Here is a 24031-nt window from a genome sequence, read left to right on the forward strand (position 1 = left end):
TATCTGAAATCTTGTTTCCATAAAATTGTGGAGCAAGGCATGGAATCAGGTGACCGCTGTGCTTTATCTCAGAAAAATGTGCGATCTGGATTAATGTGAAACTTAGGACCAGGCCCACTTGTGCGAGAGATCCATGGGCCGTTCAAATGGTGTTGTCCACCATGGTTAGGTCCAGACTAAAAGATTAAGTTGATGCATTAATAAGCTGAATGTGGACTTTTGGTGCTAGTTGGGCGCATGGTGGGGTGAGCCAGGTGAACCATCTGGACCTTCCAATGCATGATAGGCTCTAATAATATGCGAGTGGGTCCCTCTTGCCTTGGGATTGGACGTGAATTACCTGTAATTAGGGTTAATAGAATAACTGTAACCCTGAAGGAAACCGCATTCAAGAGGCAGAGATTGGAAGACGTACGATTTGAAGATTTTCTTGCATGAAATATGAAACGATGATTTTACCCTTTTCACAGATTTCTGTAATCTCGGATTTACTGCCAAAGCCTTTCTCAGGAAGTTCAGATGTTAGGTGGGCTCACCGTGATGCCTACCGCTGAAACCTTACTGGGCTCCACCTAGATGTTTATATGCCATCAAGGGTGGATTTCTCCGTCCATAGCAGGAAGTTCCTGCCTGGGATGCCAGGTGGGCTGACCGTAATATTTGTGAGAAATCCACCCGGTCTATTCGTTTTGCAAGTTAATTTAAGGACATGAGACCAAAATTTAGCCGGATCAAAAACTCAAGTGGGTCATATGAGGGGGAAATTTAGGGAAAGAAATGCCCACCGTTGAAACCTTACTAGGCTCCACAGTTCTATGCCATCCAAACTATTTATAAGGTCATTCCCATTAAGATGAAATGAAAGCAATGGAAACACCGTTACAACTTAGAAGTTCGACCTTAACCTCGAAAGTCTCTTTCGGTACGATCTAGACAATCACCTCAACATGTGGGGGATTGTTGTATTTTGTTTTAAAATAACATTAAAATTTGAATTTTCAAATTTTCGGTAATTTCCCTCCAATTTTGAAAAGTTGCAGTACTTTTGATTTGTGGGTTTTATCCCACATCGGATTTGACATAGTAAACTATCTTGTATATAAGATAGTCTTTTTGCCTAGGGCTTGAGCCCCTTTCAGGGGGCATGTGAATTTGGTACTGTGGGGGGGTTATGCCAATAGCTCTAATCTATGTCATTAACCACACGCGCGGGCGCCGAGCCGAGCCGAGCCAAGCCGTGCCGAGCCGAGTCCGTATCCGTATGTGCGTGCGCGACGCGACAGGACGGGCTGGGCTGGGCTGGGCTGAGCTGGCTGGGCGTGGGCGCGGGCGCGGGTGCGGGTGCGGTGTGTGTGTACTCGCGTGGGTGTGTGTATGGGTACTCGCAGGACTGTATGTGCGGGAGTGTACTCGCACTTGCGCCTTTTCGTTTTAAACCAGAGAGATGCGTCCCTTCCGGTTGGTCGCCTCTGTTGGGTTTAAACCCAACGGACCTAACCTTTTATAAAGGGTGCTTATGCACCACTTCGGAGTCTATATAAAGACAACCGATTCCAGTTTGATATATACGAAAAATTCTTCTCTTATAAAACGCTCTCTGATATTTGGTTTTAAGCATTTTTCTACTGAGTTCATCGCTGAGTCAACTCAGCACTTTCGGATTAAACTGCAAGTGGTTCGAGCCCGTGTACAGTGAGTGCACCGCTGGGACCGGGTCATAGTCGTTGTATCCTGGAGGTCGATTGCTCTGGAAACCTGTTGCACTTGGGACGTTGTCCAAGGGGAGCAAATTAGATTTCAAGCCGAGTGACTTACGTCGTGCCTTGACTCAATCCAATAAGTTCTTTCTCAAATTTTATTTTCTTTTTTAGTTCTCAATTTTTTAATAGTCTACTTAATTCAACCAAATATTCCAACATATAAAAGTGTGCATGAGTGCGGGTTTTCACGAGAAGTAATGAAATTTTTTTAAATGTGGCCCACTTAAGCTTTAGATCTGTCTTATTTTTTGGGCCACCACCTAAAATCTTTTGGTAAAATGGATGGACATGGTGGATTTCTAATAAACATCATGGTGGGCACTAGGCATATGGGGTTGGGTTCAACCAATAATGTCAGGTAAGAGCCTGTTTAGTCAAACGGTAACCGTGGATCCACTTTTATGCATGCGTTGTATATCCATGCTGTCCATCTATTTTATCAACTCATTTTAGAGCATTAGCACATAAAATGAAGTAGATTTAAATCTTTCGTGGATCACACCAAAGGAAATATGATAACTGAACACCAGGCGTTAATATTTGTGTTTTCCCTTCATCCCGATCTATATAATCTTATCAACATGTTAAATGGAAAATAAACATTACAGGGAGCCCTATGAAGTTCTTAATAATGAGCGTTCAATGACCATTGTTTTCTGTGATGTGGTCCACTTGAGATTAGGATTTGGCACATTTTTAGTCCAATGCCAAAAGATGAGCTGGCAAAACAGATGGAGAGTAGATATATAAGGCCCCACTGTCACGCCCTTACTAGTAATTTCTAAACATGGATTAGTGTTACAAAGAGAGTTGTTGCTTCTTTGCTCTTCTCGTAACAATAAGACATGGTATTAGTTGCTTAATCAGATGGTTAGAATCACCTGATCAATGTAATTTTCCAAAGTTACGGTTAATTAAAGGTGGGATTACATGATAGATGGCCCATATAATGATAAGGAAAAAAAAAAAAGTACTAATTAATATGGGCTCTTCTTTTAAAGGCTGCTGATAAGATGGTAGAATAATAAAAGGTGGGGCTACAAGATGGAAGGCCCAGATCAAAGATGAAAGTTTTTCCAGTATAATCGACCATAGCCATCTATTTTCTTCACTGTCGATGGATGGTTAAAATGATATATTCAAGAAGGCCTCTATGAAGTTTCCTACTTTTTTGTCCAGCCGACCTGTTTATTTAAATAAACTTGATAAGTGACCATGGCGAAGTTTGATCAAAATAATACCATTAAAACTCATCAGATCACCGTTAAATATGACCTAAAGATGATGCACTGACACGTGTACAAGGCAACCAATCTACATGCCATGAGTGAGTAGGATTGAAGCCGTCTCAAAAAAAAAAAATTTAATAAATAAATAAAGGAAAAGAAGAAGAAGAAGCTGTCTATCAGATAGGTCTGACCGTTTAGATGATCTGGTTCAAAATTCAAGCTGATGTTCTCTCTAGGTGGGCCACAATGTTAGATACAGGCGAAACTTTGCCAACTATTTCTCAGCCATCCATTTATTTGGTAAACCATGGCCAAACCAATTGGTGGACTGGTGTGAATTATGGGTCAACGCATCTTTACAGTGGGACCTACATGATGAACGGTTTGGATTTTGCACTGCGTTTTGACACGTATGCTCATTTACAAATTATCTTTGTACACGCAATAGCAGCATCAATTTCTTCAAGGGGGTGTATTTTATCCAAACGGAGGAGACCGAAAATGATGAGGAATTCTATATTTCTAAAAAAATCAGGGGTATGTTGGACATTCAGTGTGCCGGCTAGAAATATATCAGCTGTTTCTCTTGACTCTGCACGTAGCAACCAGTCAGTTCGGGGCAGGATTGGGTCCAGCCCGATTTTTAAATGGTCGGGTCATTTGTAGCCTCTTTCGTGGATGGACTTTCAATTTTAGGGCCGATCTCACCCATTGACAGAATAAATGACCCTGCTCTAGGTCCGGGGCGGCATTTTAAGACTCGGATGTATTTAGTAGTAACTGGTCTGGTTCGATTGACCAAGTCACCTGAGTCAGGCGAGTCGGAGGGCCAGACGAGTCTAACTGAGTTACCAGAGTATTTTAACCGTGGATTTGGTCAGGACCCTATGGTATTCGTTGCTTAGGTTAACAGTGCTCAGGTTGTACTGGATTCGGTTCCTTTTACGGTTTGGGTATCATTCTTAAATACTTGAACTTGAATCTGGTCAGGTTCGTATAATCATTGGGTCTTGAATATGGGTTGTGAGTTGGGTTTACCGCAAATTAGACCGTTTACATGGTTGTGCCACCCAAGGTATTAATTAGATTGCACTCGTGTTAGTTTGGCACTTATTGTTGTTGATGTATCGAATTTTTCAGCAACAGGTTCTATTGATTTCATCAACAAACTATTTGATTTCATCGAATGTTGTTCGATGCCATCAAACAACTGTTCGATGCCATTGAGAAAATCTAAAAATCCCATGTTGATTACTAGATATCTTGTGATGTCCTTCTCGATGCTATCGAAGAGGTTCAATACCATCAACGAGTTGTCAATGGCATTGAATGTGCCATTGGAAAATTCCGAGGTAACCATCTTTTATTGCTGGACAATTTTGGAACTCTCTCGATGTTATTGAAGGCATTTGATGTCATCGACAATCTGTCAATACCATCAAAGTGTCATCGAAGGTGTCATCGAGCATATATGAAGAATTGGGTAAGTGCGGGATTTATTTTTAATTTTGATTGTGATTCTCGTATAGTCTATATATATATGAGTGTAATTAGGATTTGGTATATAAAAAAGGTTTCTAATTCGTTCTAAAATTTTAATGGCATAGCTTGAGGAAATTCGAAGCTTGTTTGAATCGAGTAATCTCTCTCTTGTAACTTCTGCTTTTATAATGTATTATTATCGCTTTGCGCGATGATTTTTTTACCCAAAAGAGTTTTTCCACATAAAATTTAATTTGTTTGTGATTGAACTTGATTATATAATTGAAGTACTTTGTTTGATTAATCTCTATGTGCTTCTCTACGGTCCCCTAACACTTACATTCTATAAATCAGCTCTCTTTATATAAGAATGCCATTAAAACTAACTAGACCCAAATTGATCCAACTGCGAACCCAATTAGGTTGTATTTTAAGTGGGTCCAATAAGGTGAGATCGGAAGCCAACCTGATTTCTCAACAGATCCAAAAAAGGGTCCCAAGTAGGACTTGACTCAACCCATGAGTGGGGTCAGAGTTCTCTAAAACCAGGTCGGGTAGATCAGGCCAACTAGGACATGACCCGACGAGTGGGGCCGGAGTTCTCTAATGTTTTCTAACTTTTCTTAGTAAGGGGCGATGCAGCCCATGGGCCCATCTTTTATTTTCTGTGTGCTGTCCAAATTTTGAAAATGACTTGTCCCACTGTGCCAATGTCAGGACACGATTAGGCGTGGTGCTGGGGAACACCATCATTTTATATGTTTTAGAAATTGGGGACGGCGGTTGGACTATTGCACCTTCACCTTTGACAATATGTTCCCAATCATACAAACAGTCAAGACTGCATGGCCCACAGGAGTGTGTGCATGACATCCAACCGTGAGAACGGAGACTCCAAAATCCATGCTAATCCAACCGCTACCATGTGAAGTTGGATGTTTTTCCTATGGTGCAGCCCACCTAATTATTCTATAGGCCTGATTTTTGGGCATCTTGTTATCACGTTGGGGCTCACCAAGTACATGGGTTGGATGGCACAGAGAATACGGTGGGCCCATTTATGCCGTGTGATGGTTGGATTCATTGGTCTATTTTCGGGGGTCCAACTTTCATTGTAGGCTCACATAATACAAGGGTTGAATGGCACAGGCACATCCCGTGGGCCCTACCTCCAGCACTGGTAAAATAAGCCTATTCTAGGAGTTGTATGGGAACCGGCCTCGTTTGCTTTAGTTCACATTTGCAGAGTAGCAATTTGTCCATTGGTCATGGCCCAACAGCAGTGGGACCTGGGCCTCTCGACTCGTTTTAGTCGCTGGTGTATGGTTTGGCGAATGATGGGCGTATGTGGGGTTTTCTTCATTTCTCATTTGAAATGGATCAGGGAAAGACTTTCCCTTCAAAAGATTGGCATTCAGTGTCGGTCTCCATTTTTCTTTCTACGCTTATAGTTTTGGAGTTGGTGACATCTAAATGTGGATTTATTAAGTGTATCAAAAATCCATTAAAAGAAAAAAAAAATACAGTTTCTTTCAAAACCCAATACAAATTTCCAAACCAATATTGATTTGGTTAGCATCATTGGATCAAAGTATTTTGAGAGTGATGGGTAATGAACAATGGACCCACGTGGCAGATAATAATTAAAACATTTGTCTAATACAATAAATATGAACCATCGGCCATTTCTTGGTCATTGATAGATGATGGTTAGGATCATATGATCCAAAGTGATTTTTAAGAGGGATCAACAATAAAAATAAAAATAAAAAAAGGCCCCACATGATAGAGGGTACGGATCATGCATGGGACATTTCCTCACACAATAGATATGGATCATGGATTTGTTATCAATTGATGGAATGGGTAAAGTCATGATGTAAAAATTGATATTTTTTTATTTTTTATTTTTTATTTTTTTAATGGATTACATCAACCATAGGCACCATATCATGAATGGTCTAGATCAACAATTAAACCTTGTTTTTAATTATTAATATTGACCATCCATCTTGCCAACCATTGGTCAGATCACCTTACCAAATGGCTTTTAAGAGAGTCAAGCAATCAAATGGATGATTTACATCAATGACCAGAACTTCTCTATTGCATCAATAACATTATTAAAATCATATGACCAAAGTGATTTTTAAGAAGGACAAGAAATCAATGATGGATGGTCCGGATCACATATAAGAGGGATGGGGGTTCAATAGTGGGCCTATATGATGAACAATGATTAGACAATTTCTATGGTATGATATGGAACATCCATTTTCCATCCACTATGTGGATAGTTTGAATCATTTGACCAAAGTGATCTTTTAGGAGGGATTGGTAACATAAGGTGGGCCCCACCTGATGGAAAGTCCAGATCATGGATAGGACCTCTTCTAGTATATAACGACCAAATATTTCATATCCATTGATTGGATGGTTAGGATCATTATATTATAGTTATTTTTAGAGAGGCAACCAGAGGCGGGCTCCACACGTTGGACTGTCAAGATCAACGATCAAACATTTTGCTATTATAATTGTTATGGGAAGATCCGAGTCCCTTATAATTCCGAGGGCTGACGTCCGGCTGACCCGATAGGACAAACGACTACCCTAGGTAATGCACGTGACCGAAGGATTCACCGATGAGCCGCAAAGCTGCTTGGATCAATAAAATAGGCCCAACGCTTTACCTCGGACCTCGGGAAAAAGTCATTCAGAACGTCCAACTGGCAAGAGGCCAAGTCCATCAGCTCGGCTTGGATTATAAATACAACCACTGTTTGACGAAGGCCTGTAACCACTCTGATTGAGACCTTTGTCCACCAACTCGGCTTGGATTATAAATACAACCACTGTTCGACAAAGGCTTGTAACCACTCTAATTGAGACCTTGTCTGCTAGAAGGACCGAGTGTTGAGACTTAAATATTGCATAATTTTCTCCATTTATATCTTGGTTTTATGAACATAAATCATCTTAATATTCTATTTTACTCATGTATGTGTTGCAAGATGAATTTAAGAGCTTGGATTGAAAAATGGTGCTAAAAAGTAAGAATTTGATAATAAAAAATCACCAAGGCAAAGGATGGATCTTAGGAAACCAAGATTGAAGAATTCACATGCCAAAGATCCAAGAAAACCAAGTGAGGAATGAAAAGAATCGAAGATTTGAAGTGAAGAATCCTGAAATCATCCTGAAAAGTCTATTCTAAAGCTCTAAAGTCTATTTTGGAAAACTATGCAACAGGAAGTATGTTTTAAACGAACTATGCAGCGAGAAGTCTATTTTGAGAAAATACGTATATTTGAGGCGTTTTTTAGGGTTTTTCAACTTTGTACGAAAATTGGAGTTCCCTACTTATAAATAGGGCTTCTTATGGCATTCTTAAACATTATTAGAAGCATTCAAGAGCAATATTTAGGGTTTTTAAAGAGTTTTTAGTTTTATTAAAGCTTTATAAGTTGTTTTTTTTATTTCAGATCTTTTCTATTTACATTTTTTTCTTCTTTCTTTCTTGTTGTTTTTTATTTCTACAATTTAATTATGTTTTTCTAAGTTCCTTCTACCCCAAGCTAGAAGGGAAGCACATGGGTTTAATAATTTTTTAAGATTATGATGATTGATTGTTTTAATAATGAGAAGAATGGTGTATGCATGTTATCTATTATTTAGGTTTTGTTTTTTTTTCCTCTTGTAAGATCCATATGTTTTCATCATATGAGATCCACATTGATGGATAGGCTTACCCTAGATCAATCAGATTTCCTAGATAGGAGAGGTTCTCAATCTGTTATATTTATTTGATATTCATTATCCTATAGATATTGAATAATTAAAATCAGTAGCGCTTGAGAATATATGTCAATGGTGCAAATCTATTATTTTCTAATTTTTTATATCATTTATTAAAATATTTAAAGTATTTTATTTTCCAATTAGGCTGACCATAGTGCTCAGATCCTAGTTGTGTTATCCAAGTCATCATGATTTTGGAACATTAACCTATGTGTGGAACTTTGAAGCTTGGGTATTATTTTATTCAGTTGAATTACATCCATTCAAAAATCTCAAAATTAAATCATTAGTTTAGTTTTTATTACTTAGTTTGTTTTGCATTTGATTTTTTCTTTCTCGTAATTCATCTCCCTGTGGGATCGACCCTGTATTCACAGGATATTACTTATGAACCTCTGCACTTGGAGGCAAGTAATCAAGTTTTTGGCGCCGTTGCCGGGGAGAGACTGAGATAGATCAGATCTGTGCAAGATAGCTAAGGTAAGTTTTCTTCTAAGGTAAGTTCTCTTCTAAACCCTCCAAATTTTCTGTAGATTTTTATTTTTTATTTTTTTCTCTTTTATTTTTCTTTGAAAATAAATTCAGTTAGGTCTTTCAAGCACTAACTATGACATAAGGTTGCCCTGCTTGGGATTTTATCACCCAAGTGCTATGGTTGTCCTACAGTTGCTATTTGATCACAAAGATCATCCGCTGAATCTATTTTTCAGATTAGCATAGTTTAATTTCTGCATTAGTTTTGCTTTTATTTATTTATTTATTTTTATTTTTTTTTGTGGATTGAACCCTCATGGCCGGCCCTGTCACCTGGGTTATTGATTTATTTTGCTTTGTAGATTGAACCCTCATGGTTGGCCCTACCACCTGGGTTGTTGATTTATTTTGCTTTGTGGACTGAACCCTCATGGTCGGCCCTGCCACCTAGGTTGTTGATTTAAGTTTTTATTTTTATTTTAAGTATTATATTTGCGATTTGAATTAGTGGTATATATTGTGTGGTGTGGATGGTTTATGTCCCGTTGGAGTAGGGATCAAAACAATCGACTCTCCTCTGAAGGGGGACTAGTTCCAGGCCTTGATCATTCACTTAGAAGAGACACTCAATATCACTTGGATTCTATGACAGACCTAGTTGATAATTTAAATCCAAATCTGTCAGATCTAACTATAAATTAAAATAGAGAAAATCAACATAATCCTCCTCTTGAGGATGAAAATGAAGTTCATACGAATGTGTTAAACCAACCACGGATTTTACGTGAACATTTACACCCTGAAAGATCAACTTTACCATATTGCATAGTGTTCCCTGCTCACACAGGGAACATTGATTTTAAACCAGGTGTGATTCAATTAATTCCTAAATTTCATGGCTTAGATTCTGAAAGCCCCTACTTGCACTCCAAGGACTTTGAGGAAGTAATTGCAACGTTACAAGTAAACAATGGCAATAGGGATGTACTTAAGCTTAGGTTATTCTCATTTTTTCTAAAGGATCGGGCCAAAGCATGGCTCAACTCTCTAAGACCTAATACCATCACTTCATGGCAAGCCTTAAGTAGAGAGTTTTTGAAAAAGTTTTTTTCCGAGCACAAAACAAATGCACTAAAACAAGAAATCATGTCATTCTCCCAAAAGAGGAATGCACTATTTTTTCAAGCTTGGGAGCGCTTCAAAGACATTCTAATTACTTGTCCACATCATGGTTATGAACCATAGCATGTGATTGATGCTTTCCGAAAGGGGCTCACCATGGATACCCGTCAGTTCATGGAGATGATGTGTGGTAGAACCTTTCTTGACAAAGATCATAATGAGGCTTGGGATTTTCTAGATATGTTAGCAGAGAATACGCAGATATGGGATGTCTCTGCTAAATCAGACCAAACTAGACCCATTCCTAGAGAGAAAGTGAGAATGTATGTCTTAAGAGAGGAAGACGACCTTAATGCAAAATTCGCTGCATTGGCTAGAAAGGTCGAAGCCTTGGAAATTAGGAAGGTTGATATGGTTAAACCAAACACTTCCTTAGGTAATTTTTATAGCATTTGTGGTGGTACAGACCATGACACAAAGGATTGTCCAATAATCTCAGTTGTACAAAATATCACGCATGAGCATGATCAAGCAAATGCTATAAATAATTATTTAAAGGTCAGTTATGCAACTAATGGGAAACACGTATAATCCAAATTGGCGTAACCATCCTAATCTTAGTTGGAGGAATGGACCACAAATTAATACGCCCAATGCACCTCAAATGCCTCCACAAAATAACTTCTTTGGGGCACCTAACAATGCACCATATGTGCCCCCACCAAAGCGATCATCTGTGGAGGATGCATTAACCACATTCATGAACTCTAAAGCTCAAATGAATCAGTCTCTAATCCAATCAAATCAGGAATTAAAGACAGCTGTAGCTAGGATTGAGACTCAACTAAATGCTATGGAAAAAGGCACATTTCCTTCTCAACCTATGCCAAATCCTCGAAACACACATTTCATTAGAGACTCAAATCCAAGTGAGCTATATCATGAACAAGCTAAGGCCATCATTACCTTGAGAAGTGGAAAAGAGGTAGATAACAAGATAATGCAACCGGTAGAAATACCGGAGGATGAGCCACTATTTCAAGAAAATGATGAACCGGCTATGGTTCAAGAGCCGCAACAACAAAAGGATAAAGAGACTAAGTCATATGAGCCTCCAGTTCCATTCTCATCTAGACTTCGGAATTCAACTGTCCCCATGAAATATCAAGATGTGTTGGATGTGCTCCAAAAGGTTACTATCAATATTCCTCTGCTTGATGTCATTAGACAAATTTCATCATATACTAAATATCTCAAGGACTTGTGCACTGTAAAGAGGAAATTAAATGTGCACAAAAAGGCCTTCCTTACTGAGAAAGTGAGCGCTATCATTCAACAAAGGGTTGTACCCAAATACAAAGACCTGAGAATTCCCACTATTCCTTGTATTATTGGGAATTTTCAAATTGAGCATGCTTTGCTAGATTTGGGTGCAAGTGTCAACTTAGTACCTTATTCGGTTTACAAATAAATGGAGTTAGGCGAGCTTAAACCAACCACGATTACACTCCAACTCGCTGACTGCTCTATTAAGGTACCTAGGGAAATTTTAGAGGACGTGCTAGTCCAAGTGGAGAAATTCTACTTCCCCGTGGGTTTTATTGTACTAGACACTGAACCATGTGTAAATGCTAGCGCTCAAGTTCCCATCATTTTAGGTCGCCCATTCCTAGCAACTTCAAATGCAATCATAAATTACAAGAATGGAATGATGAACTTGTCTTTTGGTAATATGACTCTACAGCTAAATATTTTCAATCTATGTAAGCAGCCCATTGATAATAATGAGATCCATGAGCTGAATTTCATGGACTGCTTGATAGAAGAAGAGGAATTGGAACCTAGTCTGACTGAGAAATTGATTCAAGTAATTGGGGACTTGAAAAATTATGATTTAGAAAAAGTGCTTGCTGAAATTTCTGATGATAATGAGAGCACTACCACCCAAGACATTGGTATGTACCAATGGAGACCGCGTACTCAAATCCTATCTATCGAGAACTTGCGACCTCTGCCATCACCAACCAATGTTCCAAAGCTTGATTTAAAACCACTACCAAATGAGTTTAAGTATATATACTTAGGTGAAAATAAAACTCATCCTGTGGTGATCTCTTTATTTTTAGAAAATGATCAAGAGATTAAATTGTTGAAAGTTCTAAGGGACCACAAAGGAGCCTTGGGCTAGACCGTTTCTGACATCAAGGGTATAAGCCCTTCCATATGCACCCATCGGATCCACCTCGATGATGATACCAAACCAATTAGACAACCTCAAAGGCGTCTCAATCCAAACACGATGGAAGTTTTAAAAAATGAGGTGATCAAATTATTGGATGTGGGAATCATCTACCCAATATCCAATAGTGTTTGGGTGAGTCCAACTCAAGTAGTCCCAAAGAAATCTAGAATAACTATTGTGCAGAATTCTAATAATGAACTTATACCAACACGTGTCACCACTGGTTGGCGTGTTTGCATGGACTATAGAAAATTGAACCAAGTCACAAAGAAGGACCATTTCCCTATACCATTTATTGATCAAGTTTTAGAGAGGGTAACAGGTCACTCCTTCTATAGTTTTCTTGATGGATATTTCGGATATAACCAAATAGAGATAGCCCTAGAAGACCAAGAGAAAACCACGTTCACTTATCCATTTGGCACGTTTGTTTTCAAACGGATGCCATTTGGATTGTGTAACGCCCCAGCAACTTTCCAACGGTGTATGTTAAGCATTTTTTCAAATATGGTTGGGAAGTTTCTTGAGGTTTTCATGGACGACTTCTTTATATTTGGGAGTAGTTTTGAGAAATACCTCAACAATTTATCTCTTGTCTTGTCTAGGTGTGAAGAGAAGCACTTTGTCTTAAATTGTGAGAAATGTCATTTCATGGTTCAAAAGGGAATTGTTTTAGGCCATGTTATCTCCAAAAATGGAATCGAGGTAGGTTGCTCAAAACTCGACATTATACCTAATTTACCTATCCCCCAAACTGTTAGAGATATTAGATCACTTATAGGGCATGCTGGTTTTTATAGAAGATTCATCAAAGATTTTAGTGTCATTACTAGACCCTTGACTAATCTTCTTCAAAAGGATGTTCCATTTAAGTGGACAGATGAGTGTGCAAGTGCCTTTAATAAAATTAAATCATCCTTTACCACTGCACCTATCATGTGTCAGATTGGACACTTCCTTTTGAACTAATATGCGATGCAAGTGATTATGCCATAGGGGCTGTTTTGGGTTAAAGGAAAGATAAACGGCCCTACTTTATTCACTATGCGAGTAAAACTCTAAACTCGGCCCAAGTGAACTACTCAACAACTGAAAAAGAGTTACTTGCAATAGTTTTTGCTTTGGATAAGTTTAGGTCCTACTTGCTGGAATCCAAATTGGTCATTTTTACGGACCACCCGGCTTTGAAATATTTGTTATCTAAGAAGGATGCAAAGATGAGACTTTTAAGATGGATCCTCCTACTCCAAGAATTTGACTTAGAGATAAAAGATAAGAAATGAGTAGAAAACGTAGTGGCTGATCACCTTTCTAGATTGGTGTTAGATGATTCCACTGAGGAGATGCATATCCAGGACACTTTCCTTGATGAACAATTATTTGTGATATCCAAATTGCCTTGGTATGCGAATATAGTGAACTATCTTGTAACGGAAAAAATGTCATATCATTGGAAGTCACAAGATAAGAAGCGTTTTGAAACCGAAGTTAGGAACTTCTTCTGAGATGACCTGTATTTATATAAATATGGGACTGATCAAATTTTTAAACGTTGTGTCCTAGAGGATGAAGTTGAAAGTGTTATTTCTTTTTGCCACATGGAAACATGTGGTGGCCATTTTTCTGCTAAGAAAACCAACGCAAAAATCCTGCAATGTGGTTTTTACTGGCCCACCATGTTTAAAGACACCCATGCTTTCTGTGTTGCTTATGATAGATGTCAAAAGTTGGGAAGAGTATCCTGGCGCAACATGATGCCTTCATCCTCAATTTTACCATTGAAGATTTTTTATTGTTGGGGTATTGATTTTATGGGTCCATTTCTATCTTCTTTTAGATTTCTTTATATATTGGTTGGTGTGGACTATGTTTCAAAGTGGATTGAGGCAGTTTCAAGTAGGACCAATGACAACAAAGTGGTCATATGATTCCTCAAGAAAAATATTTTTTCTAGATTTGGAACTCCAAAGGCCATCGTTAGTGATGGTGGGTCTCACTTTTGCAATAGGACATTTGAGGCTTCGATGAAGAAATATGGCATCAAGCATAGAGTGAGCACCCCATACCACCCACAAACGAGTGGACAAGCTAAGATTTCTAATCAGGAAATCAAATGCATTTTAGAGAAAACTATAAGGCCAGATAGGAAGGATTGGTCCCTCAGACTATCCGACGCTTTATGGGCTTATAGGACTGCTTATAAGACCCCAATTGGAATGTCTCCATACAGATTGGTGTATGGGAAGGCTTGTGACTTACCTGTGGAATTGAAACATAGAGCCTACTGGGTAATAAAGAAATTAAACTTTGATATGAATCAAGCAAGTAGACAAAGGAAATTAGATTTGAATGAATTAGAGGAGCCGGGGAGAGATTCCTATGAAAATTCTAAAATCTACAAAGAGATAACCAAAGCTTTTCATGACAAAAATATCCTGAGGAAGAATTTTGAACCTCAGCAAAAGGTCCTATTGTACAATTCTCGTCTCCAGTTCTTTCCGGGAAAGTTGAGATCAAGATGGATAGGCCTCTTCATTATGAAGAATGTTTATACTCATGGGGCTGTTGAAATTGAGAATCCACGTAATGGCAATGTGTATAAGGTTAATCGTCCGAGATTGAAGCCTTATATGGAAAACTTTCATTTAGGAGAGGAGTCATTCCCTCTTCATGAGCCAGAATATTCAAATTGATGCTCCTGGTCTGACGGAGCATTTGTGTAGGATTTGTATCATATTCAATTTTTTTTTTAGTGTCACATAGCAGGTGAGTTTTTTTATGGTAGGTACTATCCACCATTTCTTTTATTTTTATGTTGTCTGCATTACGTTATCATTACATTGAGGACAATGTAGAATTTAGGTTGAGGGGTGTGAATAGTCATCCATGTGAAAGTTTTTTTTTGGGGGGGTTTTAGTTTATTTTATTATTATTTTTATTATTTTTAGGTTTCACTTAGGTTTAAGTTTTTTTTTTTAGGTTTATGGAAAAAAAATTTCAACATTTTCAAAATAATATGTTTATATACAAGAATGTAAATATGATATTATGCGAATTTCAAAGGCAAAGTTAATATTTATTTTAGGATGATAGTAGTCAGAATTCTGACAACTGAAAATTATAAACTTGAGTTCAATTATCTAATCATTAGTTTAAAGTGAGTTGTAATTCAATATACTGAATTCACAATACACCCTATCTAACTAAGTGAGGAATATGATATGTGAACTAGAATAACAACTTTTGATTCAAACAAGATTGAATGAACTAGTACCATTGATATATGTTTAAAAGAGAGAATATTGAAAGAAAAAAAAAGTGATGGAAAAAGAAATTTTTATCATAGAGCATGAATGCAATGACCATAACAATCGTGTCAGTAATCTGGAGTAAGGATACCTAAGTATCCATTACTGTTACCATTACAAGTACGATACCTTAGGTTATGAAGCAAACCCAATGGGAATCTTCATCTAAGGGTGGTCTATAATAATGAGGATATAATGATAAAAGAATAAATATCATGAAAAAAATGAGATAACTAGAGATTTCATATTCTTGGGATGATTGAAAGGAGTTAGGATAGGGAACATGCATATTTCTCAAAGTTAGACTAGTGTCACGGAGCACCTAAGGATATTGCATCATAATTATTCTAAATTTTAATTAGGTCTCTGAACTCAAGGATGTAATGGATTAGAAAATTGACATTCTAACTAACTTCAGACTTAAGTATTGTTTTGTTTTGGAATTCATATGATGAATAGGGGCATAATTGTATAAATTTTTTTAGTGTTGAAATATTTTTCTTGTTTTCAATGTTTGTGGGTAACATTTCTGGAAACCCTCACGAGACTATAACTCGTCCACTAGGGGAAACCTAGGGGTTTAAAGGCTTGTTACATATGCTAAATGCAATCTAGATTACCTGTGAAAGTGGTGTAATTAGAATTTTTTTCATTTTAATTTTTTTTTTTAAAATTTATTTTTATTTTTATTTTTCTTCGCTTATTTTGCTCGGGACTAGCAAAATGCTGGTTGAGGGTATGTTGAGACTCAAATATTGCATAATTTTTCCCATTTATATCTTGGTTTTATGAACATAAATCATCTTAATATCTATTTTACTCATGTATGTGTTGCAAGATGAATTTAAGAGCTTGGATTGAAAAAGGGTGCTAAAAAGTAAGAATTTGATGCTCAAAAATCACCAAGGCAAGCGATGGATCTTAGGAAACCAAGATTGAAGAATTCACATGCCAAAGATTCAAGAAAACCAAGTGAGGAATGAAAAGAATCGAAGATTTGAAGTGAAGAATCCTGAAATCGTCCTGAAAAGTGTATTCTAAAGCTCTGAAGTCTATTTTGAAAAACTGTGCAGCAGGAAGTCTGTTTTAAACGAACTATGCAGCGAGAAGTCTATTTTGAAAAAATACGTATATTTGAGTCGTTTTCGAGGATTTTTCAACTTTATACGAAAATTGGAGTTCCCTACTTATAAATAGGGCTTCCTAGGGCATTTTTAAACATTATTAGAAGCATTTAAGAACAATATTTAAGGTTTTTAAAGAGTTTTTAGTTTTATTAAAGCTTTATAAGTTGTTTTTTTTATATTTTAGATCTTTTCTATTTGTATTTTTTTCTTTTTTCTTTCTTGTTGCTTTTTATTTTTGCAATTTAATTATATTTTTCTAAGTTCCTTCTACCCTAAGCTAGAAGGGAAGCACATGGGTTTAATAATTTTTTAAGATTATGATGATTGATTGTTTTAATGATAAGAAGAATTGTGTATGCATGTTATCTATTATTTAGGTTTTGTTTTTTATCCTCTTGTAAGATCCATATGTTTTCATCATATGAGATTCACATTAATGGATAGGCTTACCCTAGATCAATCAGATTTCCTAGATAGAAGAGGTTCTCGACCTGTTATATTTCTTTGATATTCATTATCCTATAGATATTGAATACTTAAAATCACTGGCGCTTGAGAATATATATCAATGGTGCAAATCCATTATTTTCTAATCTTTTATATCATTTATTAAAATATTAAAGTATTTTATTTTCCGATTAGGCTGACCATAGTGCTCAGATCCTAGTTGTGTTATCCAAGTCATCATGATTTTGGAACATTAACCTATGTGTGGAACTTTGAAGCTTGGGTGTTATTTTATTCAGTGGAATTACATCCATTCAAAAATTCTAAAATTAAATCATTAGTTTAGTTTTTATTACTTATTTTGTTTTGCATTTGATTTTTTTCTTCTCGCAATTCATCTTCCTGTGGGATCGACCCTGTATTCACAGGATATTACTTATAAACCTCTGCACTTTGAGGCAAGCAATTAAGTTTTCGACGCTGTTGCCGGGGAGAGACTGAGATAGATCAGATCTGTGCAATATAGCTAAGGTAAGTTTTCTTCTAAGGTAAGTTCTCTTCTAAACCGTCCAGATTTTCTGTAGATTTTTTTTTTTTTTCTCCTTTCTTTTTCTTTGAAAATAAATTCAGTTAGGTCTTTCAAATACTAACTATGACATAAGGTTGCCCTGCTTGGAATTTTATCACCCAAGTACTATGGTTGTCCTACAGTTACTATTTGATCACACGAAGATGAGGGTGATCCAGATTTTGACCTCAACAATAATCAACATGGACAATTATCTTCTCAACTATATTAATTGGATGTTATCAAATCAAAGGTCGGATGCATGATGGATGGCTTAGATCCACTATTTGACCATTCTTTTTTCTTTTTTTTCAACTATTAATTTTGATGACCATGGATTAAATGGTTTGAATAGTCCAACCTATGTAATTTCACAGGACTTGTTACCTTTCTCCTAAAATATAAATTTGATTAATCCAATCAACCAACAAATTTAGAAAATCTTAAATCTTTCAAGAAAACTCCCAAACAACCAATTGGCTAATTGGCTAATTAATAAACTGACAGTTTTGCCCCACTAATTTCATGCATTAAAGAATACCCTCCGTCATTTGTGTAAAGGGATAACCAATCCCAATTTTAAATTCATTTAAAATCTATATAAGTTATCTATATTTGTAGATGACTTCTTTGCAACCAATTGAATGTGGGGCCCAACATGAAAACAAGAAGCAACCCTGCATGAGTTTGGAGGTTTTGGGGCCGTCCATTTGCTTGCTTTTGTATCATCTCATACACAAGGTATAAACAACCCTTCTAGATACATTAGATTGTATACAAATGCTACAGTAGCAGCACATACAAGTAGTTGCACCAAGTTCTCATATACAAACTAGCTGGAAAATCCTCTCTGACGAAGAAACCCAAGAAAAAAAAATGCAATTCCCATCCAAAGAGTAAAAATAAGAGTTAAAAACAAGAAACCAAACAGTCCAGATAGGCATCTTGACGACCGGAAACTATTAAAAAGAATCTTCAAAGGTCTTCGCCATATCCATCTACGCGTTTCTAAGAAAAAAAAGGTTAAGTAAAGATGACTATCAACAGAACAAATACTCTTTGAACTTTAAAGGTGACAATCAAGAACAAGTACTTCAATCTCCTCTCAGGGCTTCTCTAATCTCTGAAAATGCGGGGGCTAAGGGTGCTCTCCGCTCTAGATACTGCAAAAACGCAATACTACCATTTCAAAGCGATCATCATAGCGGGCATGGGCCTCTTCACGGATTCGTATGATCTTTTCTGCATAACGCCGATCATGAAATTGATCGGCGCACTCTATTACGATGGGATTGATGAAAACAGCTTGGGTGTTCTTCCAGCCCTAGTCACGTCAGCAACTATCGCGATTCCACTTTTGGGCACTGTGGTGGGCCAGCTTGTCTTCGGTTGGCTCGGCGACCGCATCGGTCGGAGGCGGGTCTATGGCCTTGCGCTCATGCTCATGGTGTTTAGCTCCATTGGATGCGGGTTCTCAATATGTAGAACCAGGACATGCGTGTTGACGAGCCTTTCCTTCTTTCGGTTTTGGCTTGGGGTGGGGATCGGTGGCGATTATCCGTTATCGGCGACGATCATGTCCGAATTCGCCAATAAGAGGACACGTGGATCATTCATAGCCGCTGTATTCTCAATGCAGGGCTTTGGGATCCTCACCGGCTCGGCGATCACTATGATTGTTTGCCGTGTGTTTCAACACATACCAAGATCACCATCGGAACCGGCGGATCCGAAGCCGCCCGGTGCGGCGGATTTGGCATGGAGGGTGATCCTGATGCTTGGCGCGGTCCCGGCTATGCTAACATATTACTGGCGGATGATGATGCCCGAAACTGCTAGGTATGATGATCTAGATGGTTTATCGTTTGTGTGTTATGGACCATGGTCCACCATTTCCGTGAGCCAGGCCCCATGGTGAATGTGCCCTGGCCTACTCATCAGGTGGTTGGTATATGTAGGATGTCGATCGTTGGTTATCCTTTCTTCCGCGGTCATTTTTCATTCTCATGAATGGAGCATGGCCAGAAAATTGCACTTGTTACATGATCCTAACCGTCCAATTTAAGGCCATCGAATGGACTGTTAAAATGAGAAATGACTGACAGTCCAAATTCAATGATCATATCAGATTGCTAGTGTCATCTTGTAGGCGTGACTATTGGGATGTGCTCCATCCATGATTATACTAGCGATTCGGACAGTCAGGATTGAAATAGGGTAAGGCCGGAGTCTTTCAACGACGTCCATATGAAGAGTATTTTTTGTCGATCGAGAAATAGTCACATACATTTCAATCTCAATGGACGGCAACGCAAAGTTACTGTACATTTGAGTTGTTAATGAACCGTTTACTTAAGCTGTTGATCTGGTGGGCCATCTATAGCATTTTCCAATCTTGAAGACTTTTTGGGCATCACCCATCCACGATGGTATGGGCCATTATATAGACGTTGGGATCAATGAAAAATAACCTCCATCAACAGCTACAACCCCAAAGGAAAATACAATCCGGACTCTGGTTCAAGTAGACTCCGACTCGGTCAGACCCGATCCGGTTCAATACCAGGAGTCACCCCAGACTCGGGTGAGTTGGGCCATATCAGCCTGACTCAACTCAGGTCATAACGGGTGGGTCCGTGCTGCTGAGTCATTTAACCATGATGGCTAACCTATTACCACTATGCCTAGGCTAGCATCAAAGCAAACCAATATTTCCTACAAAGAGAGTCATTAGATACTCTGGCTTTGTGTGGCGCTTCTATGCAGCCACATAGAAGTGCAACATGTCTCATATGTTAATTCAAATTAAACATACTAAATTGTGCCATTTGTCGCTAAGTTACTGTCCAAAATCAGATTATTTGAACAATCTTCACTCTGATTTATAGATGCTTGGTTGCTGAAATAAGACCGCTGGATATTTTTCATTTTAACCATCCAATAAATGTCAATGATTTGACGGTCAGATAATAAAATAATCACAAAGTGTGTCTATCTAAACCGGTATCCAAAATTTAGACACAGTTTAATTTGAATTTCATGTACTCGACGTTTGGATTTTTTTAAGTAATTTGTTGGTGTCTGTGCATTATCTGTCACACTCTCCCAGAGTATCAAAGTTTTTCTCTTGCTAGATTACATTGAGACATGCTGCAATAGGTGAGATCATCTGTTATCTTCTGCTGATCCAAACTGTTGATAAGATGGGCCTCATCTTGGATGGAGGACAACCAAAAATATGAAATCTCTTAAATTGAAATATTTTAGCCCTTTGATCTTTAATATTTGGAATAATAAAAAAGTCAAAATGCTTCTATATCATTTTTGGGTATCCATTACCAACATCGAGGCCCGTCGTATCGGCAATTTGCATCATTAACAGACCCTGATCCATTAGCATAAGTTTTTTGCAGGGGTTTTCTCGCCCCCACAGCCACCGTTACATAAAGCAAATGTGCCAATTTGGCATGTGTTGGGGCTAGGGCTGTCAATGGGCCAGGCTCAGACCACACATTTTGAATGTGCCCACCAGCCTGTCAGGCCCGGCGTGTTGATTATGACGGCCCTGCTGAGAGCTGCATGAGGACCCATCTCATTGAGAAAGTATCGTGCTGGTCTACTCATCAAGTGGGCCACACCTGTAAAATATAACAGGTAGTTTAAACTAGCTTGCCATTTGACAATGTTTCCACGTTCAACATATACCCATAGTTTGCCAACCAGGACTCAGCCATTCACCAGATCTGTGTCGGCCTGGGAATTGGTGAGTTTACCAGGTGGGTTAAAATATAATTTTGTTTTAATAAAATAAAGCTACAGTTTTTTCTTCTTATTATTTTATATAAAAAAAATAAAAAATTATTCAACGGATAACTAGGAAAAAGAAATTTTCCTCCTCAGAGAAAGTAATAACAAAATCACAAAAACAAAGCATGCTTTAGTTTCCTGACGTGGTACGGGCCTGATTTTCCTGAAGCAGGGACCGGGTTGCTGACCAACACTGGTTGACTCGGCCGAGTTCCGGGTTGACCCACCTGGTTTTCAAACTATGCTTATAAGTGTGGCCTGAAATGGATGAGTAGAGATTGCGCTGAGAATCTCTATGCACACTTGAAGTGGGACACCCAACAATCCCACTTTGAATGTGAATCAAAGCCATTCTCTACACAATCTCCTATCCATTGATGGTTGAGATCATTGATGCAGGATGTGGCATAGATACATTCTTCGCATGCCTAGACTGAAAGGGCTTAATCCAACATAAGGTATGATATAGTGTATTCGTTTTGAAGAAATTCATTTCAATAGAGAAATTATTGTTCGAAATGTGAATTATAAATCGGCCATAACTTTTAATTTGTTACTTCATGAGAAAATGATTCCTTCCATTTAAATTTGTGATTTAAAGAAAAAAAAATATTATTTTTAATAACTTTTAATTTTGATGCATCTTCTTTGTTTTAGATTTTTACATTATACAACATTCTTATGAATTGCTTATAATCATATTAAAAATCATCTTACATACTTAATTTAGAATTATCCATTTTTAGTAAAATTTACTATTTCAGATAAATTCTAATTTAGTTAAAATTCTAGTTTAATTAAATTAGGATTGGTTTTGATCGATGTAGTTGGAATCCTAAGGATCATTGAATAATAAAACTTCCAATTTCCTTTTTAATATGGTGGATTATAGATTCAAGATTTTGCTTACTTAAGGAATTACAACATCAATCATGCTTCATTATTAGGAATCCTTAAATAATAAAAACTTAATTTTTGCAGATACACAGCACTGGTAGAGAAGAACATCCCACAAGCAGTCAGGGACATGGAGAAGGTGCTCGACATGACGCTGCATCAGATCGGAGAAGAGTCCAACTCTCGTGCGCCAGAACCGCCATCCTACGGTCTTTTCTCTAAGCAGTTCATCTGTGAGCATGGACGTGATCTATTCGCCACTTCGACCGCATGGTTTTTGGTCGATGTAATTTTCTACACTAGCAACCTCTTCCAGTCGCTAATCTACAGTGCCGAGTTTAAGACCTATAAAGAAGACCTTGCGCCCACTCCTGGTAAGCTTACTCCACCTAATGCCTACGATGCGGCCTTTGACGTTGCGAAACTCCAGGCGATCATCGCCGTCGCTTCGACAATCCCTGGATACTGGGCCTCTGTCCTTTTCATTGATCGTATGGGGAGAGTGAAGATCCAGATCATGGGCTTCCTCATCATCTCCATTTGCTTGTTTGTGCTCGGCCGCCTGTATAACGATCGTTGGTACAAGGACCCGGACCCGGGGTTCTACTCTCTCTTAGGTCTCACATTCTTCTTCTCGAATTTCGGGCCGAACACGACTACATTCATCGTGCCGGCTGAGCTCTTCCCAGCGAGGTTCCGATCGACATGTCATGGGATCAGTGGGGCCTTTGGGAAATTGGGGGCCATCATAGGGGCCGTTGGATTCTTGTGGGCCTCACAGAGTACCGATGAGAGACTTAGAGATCCTGGGATTGGGATGCACAGTTCCTTGATGATTCTTGGTGGGGTTGGTGTTTTAGGGGCTGTTGTGACCTACTTTTTCACCCCTGAAACTACAGGGAGATCATTGGAAGATAATGAGACCCAAGAGGGTCCCAGTGAAGTGCACTCATAAGGTCTCCTACCAATTCAAGTGGCCCCATCCATCCTGCTCTCTCTCTCTCTCTCTCTCTCTCTCTCTCTCTCTCTCTCTCTCTCTCTCTCTCTCTCTCTCTCTCAGAGTTCCTTGTCTCCCTGTAATACATGTTCAGTTTTAGGAGAATGGGATGCAGGTACAATCGATTGTTGGGGAAAAAAAGTACTTGTAATTATGGCTTGCTCTATTAACAGATTTTATTTTTTTTAGAGTGTTTGGTTGTACCTAATATCATGAAATTTTTGAACCAAGCACATTCGAGCATAACATTTTTTGTGCCTCGATGTCATTCGGAATACGTGGCACACGTTATATAGATTGAAACCATCCATCTTGTCCCTCTGTTTGTGATTGAACCATAGTTTAAAAATTCAGTGTTTAGACGGTGATGGCACGTAAATGAACACTAGCTAGAGCGGTACACGAGTCAGATTGAGTCGAGCTTGGCATAGCTCGACTTGGCTCGGCCACTAGCCTATCTCAACTTGGCTCCATCCTCGAGCCTGACTGGCTAGCTCGACTCAGTTCAGTCAGCAGCCTGGGTCAATTCGAGCCAAGATCGAGCCTATGTGGCATTTTCTCAAACATATAGAGTGCATTTTCAATTTCTCACGGAATGTAAAACAGCAGTATCGATTTACAGGTATTTCATCGAATACTCAGCAAGCAACATAAAAATCAACATACAAGGGTATTTGTTTCATATACATACCTTACTCGTCACTAACCGACACTTTGTTGAGTCGTTTCATCAAACACTTTGAGCAACATCAATATTAAAATAACCGAGT

The 24031-nt window shown here is 38.3% G+C and overlaps 1 protein-coding gene and 1 non-coding gene across 3 annotated transcripts; one reads left to right on the forward strand and one right to left on the reverse strand.

Moving 5' to 3' along the window:
- Positions 1–9874: 9874 nt before the first annotated feature.
- LOC131223221 (small nucleolar RNA R71) lies at positions 9875–9981 on the reverse strand. The gene has a single exon (XR_009160344.1). It is a non-coding gene; the product is annotated as a small nucleolar RNA R71 (small nucleolar RNA).
- Positions 9982–18542: 8561 nt separating this feature from the next.
- LOC131219390 (probable inorganic phosphate transporter 1-10) lies at positions 18543–23448 on the forward strand. 2 transcript variants are annotated; one of them, XM_058214507.1, is made up of 3 exons: positions 18543–18564; positions 18608–19399; positions 22349–23448. In XM_058214507.1, exons 2-3 carry the CDS (start codon positions 18690–18692, stop codon positions 23217–23219), a joined length of 1581 nt encoding a protein of 526 aa, XP_058070490.1. In that variant the 5' UTR covers positions 18543–18564; positions 18608–18689; the 3' UTR covers positions 23220–23448. The 2 variants fall into 2 exon arrangements, with proteins under 2 accessions (XP_058070490.1, XP_058070484.1); XM_058214501.1 differs by lacking the exon at positions 18543–18564 and having other exon boundaries at positions 18581–19399.
- The last annotated feature ends 583 nt before the right edge of the window (positions 23449–24031 follow it).

Source organism: Magnolia sinica, chromosome 1 (assembly GCF_029962835.1).
Source record: "Magnolia sinica isolate HGM2019 chromosome 1, MsV1, whole genome shotgun sequence".
Lineage (NCBI taxonomy): Eukaryota > Viridiplantae > Streptophyta > Magnoliopsida > Magnoliales > Magnoliaceae > Magnolia > Magnolia sinica.

What these genes read in the sequence shown, in the direction of transcription:
- LOC131219390 (XM_058214507.1), top strand. Translation starts at nt 18,690, where the DNA reads ATGCGGGGGCTAAGGGTGCTCTCCGCTCTAGATACTGCAAAAACGCAA. An exon ending in ATGATGCCCGAAACTGCTAG is followed by an intron (nt 19,400 to 22,348) that starts GTATGATGATCT and finishes TAATTTTTGCAG; the next exon opens with ATACACAGCACTGGTAGAGA.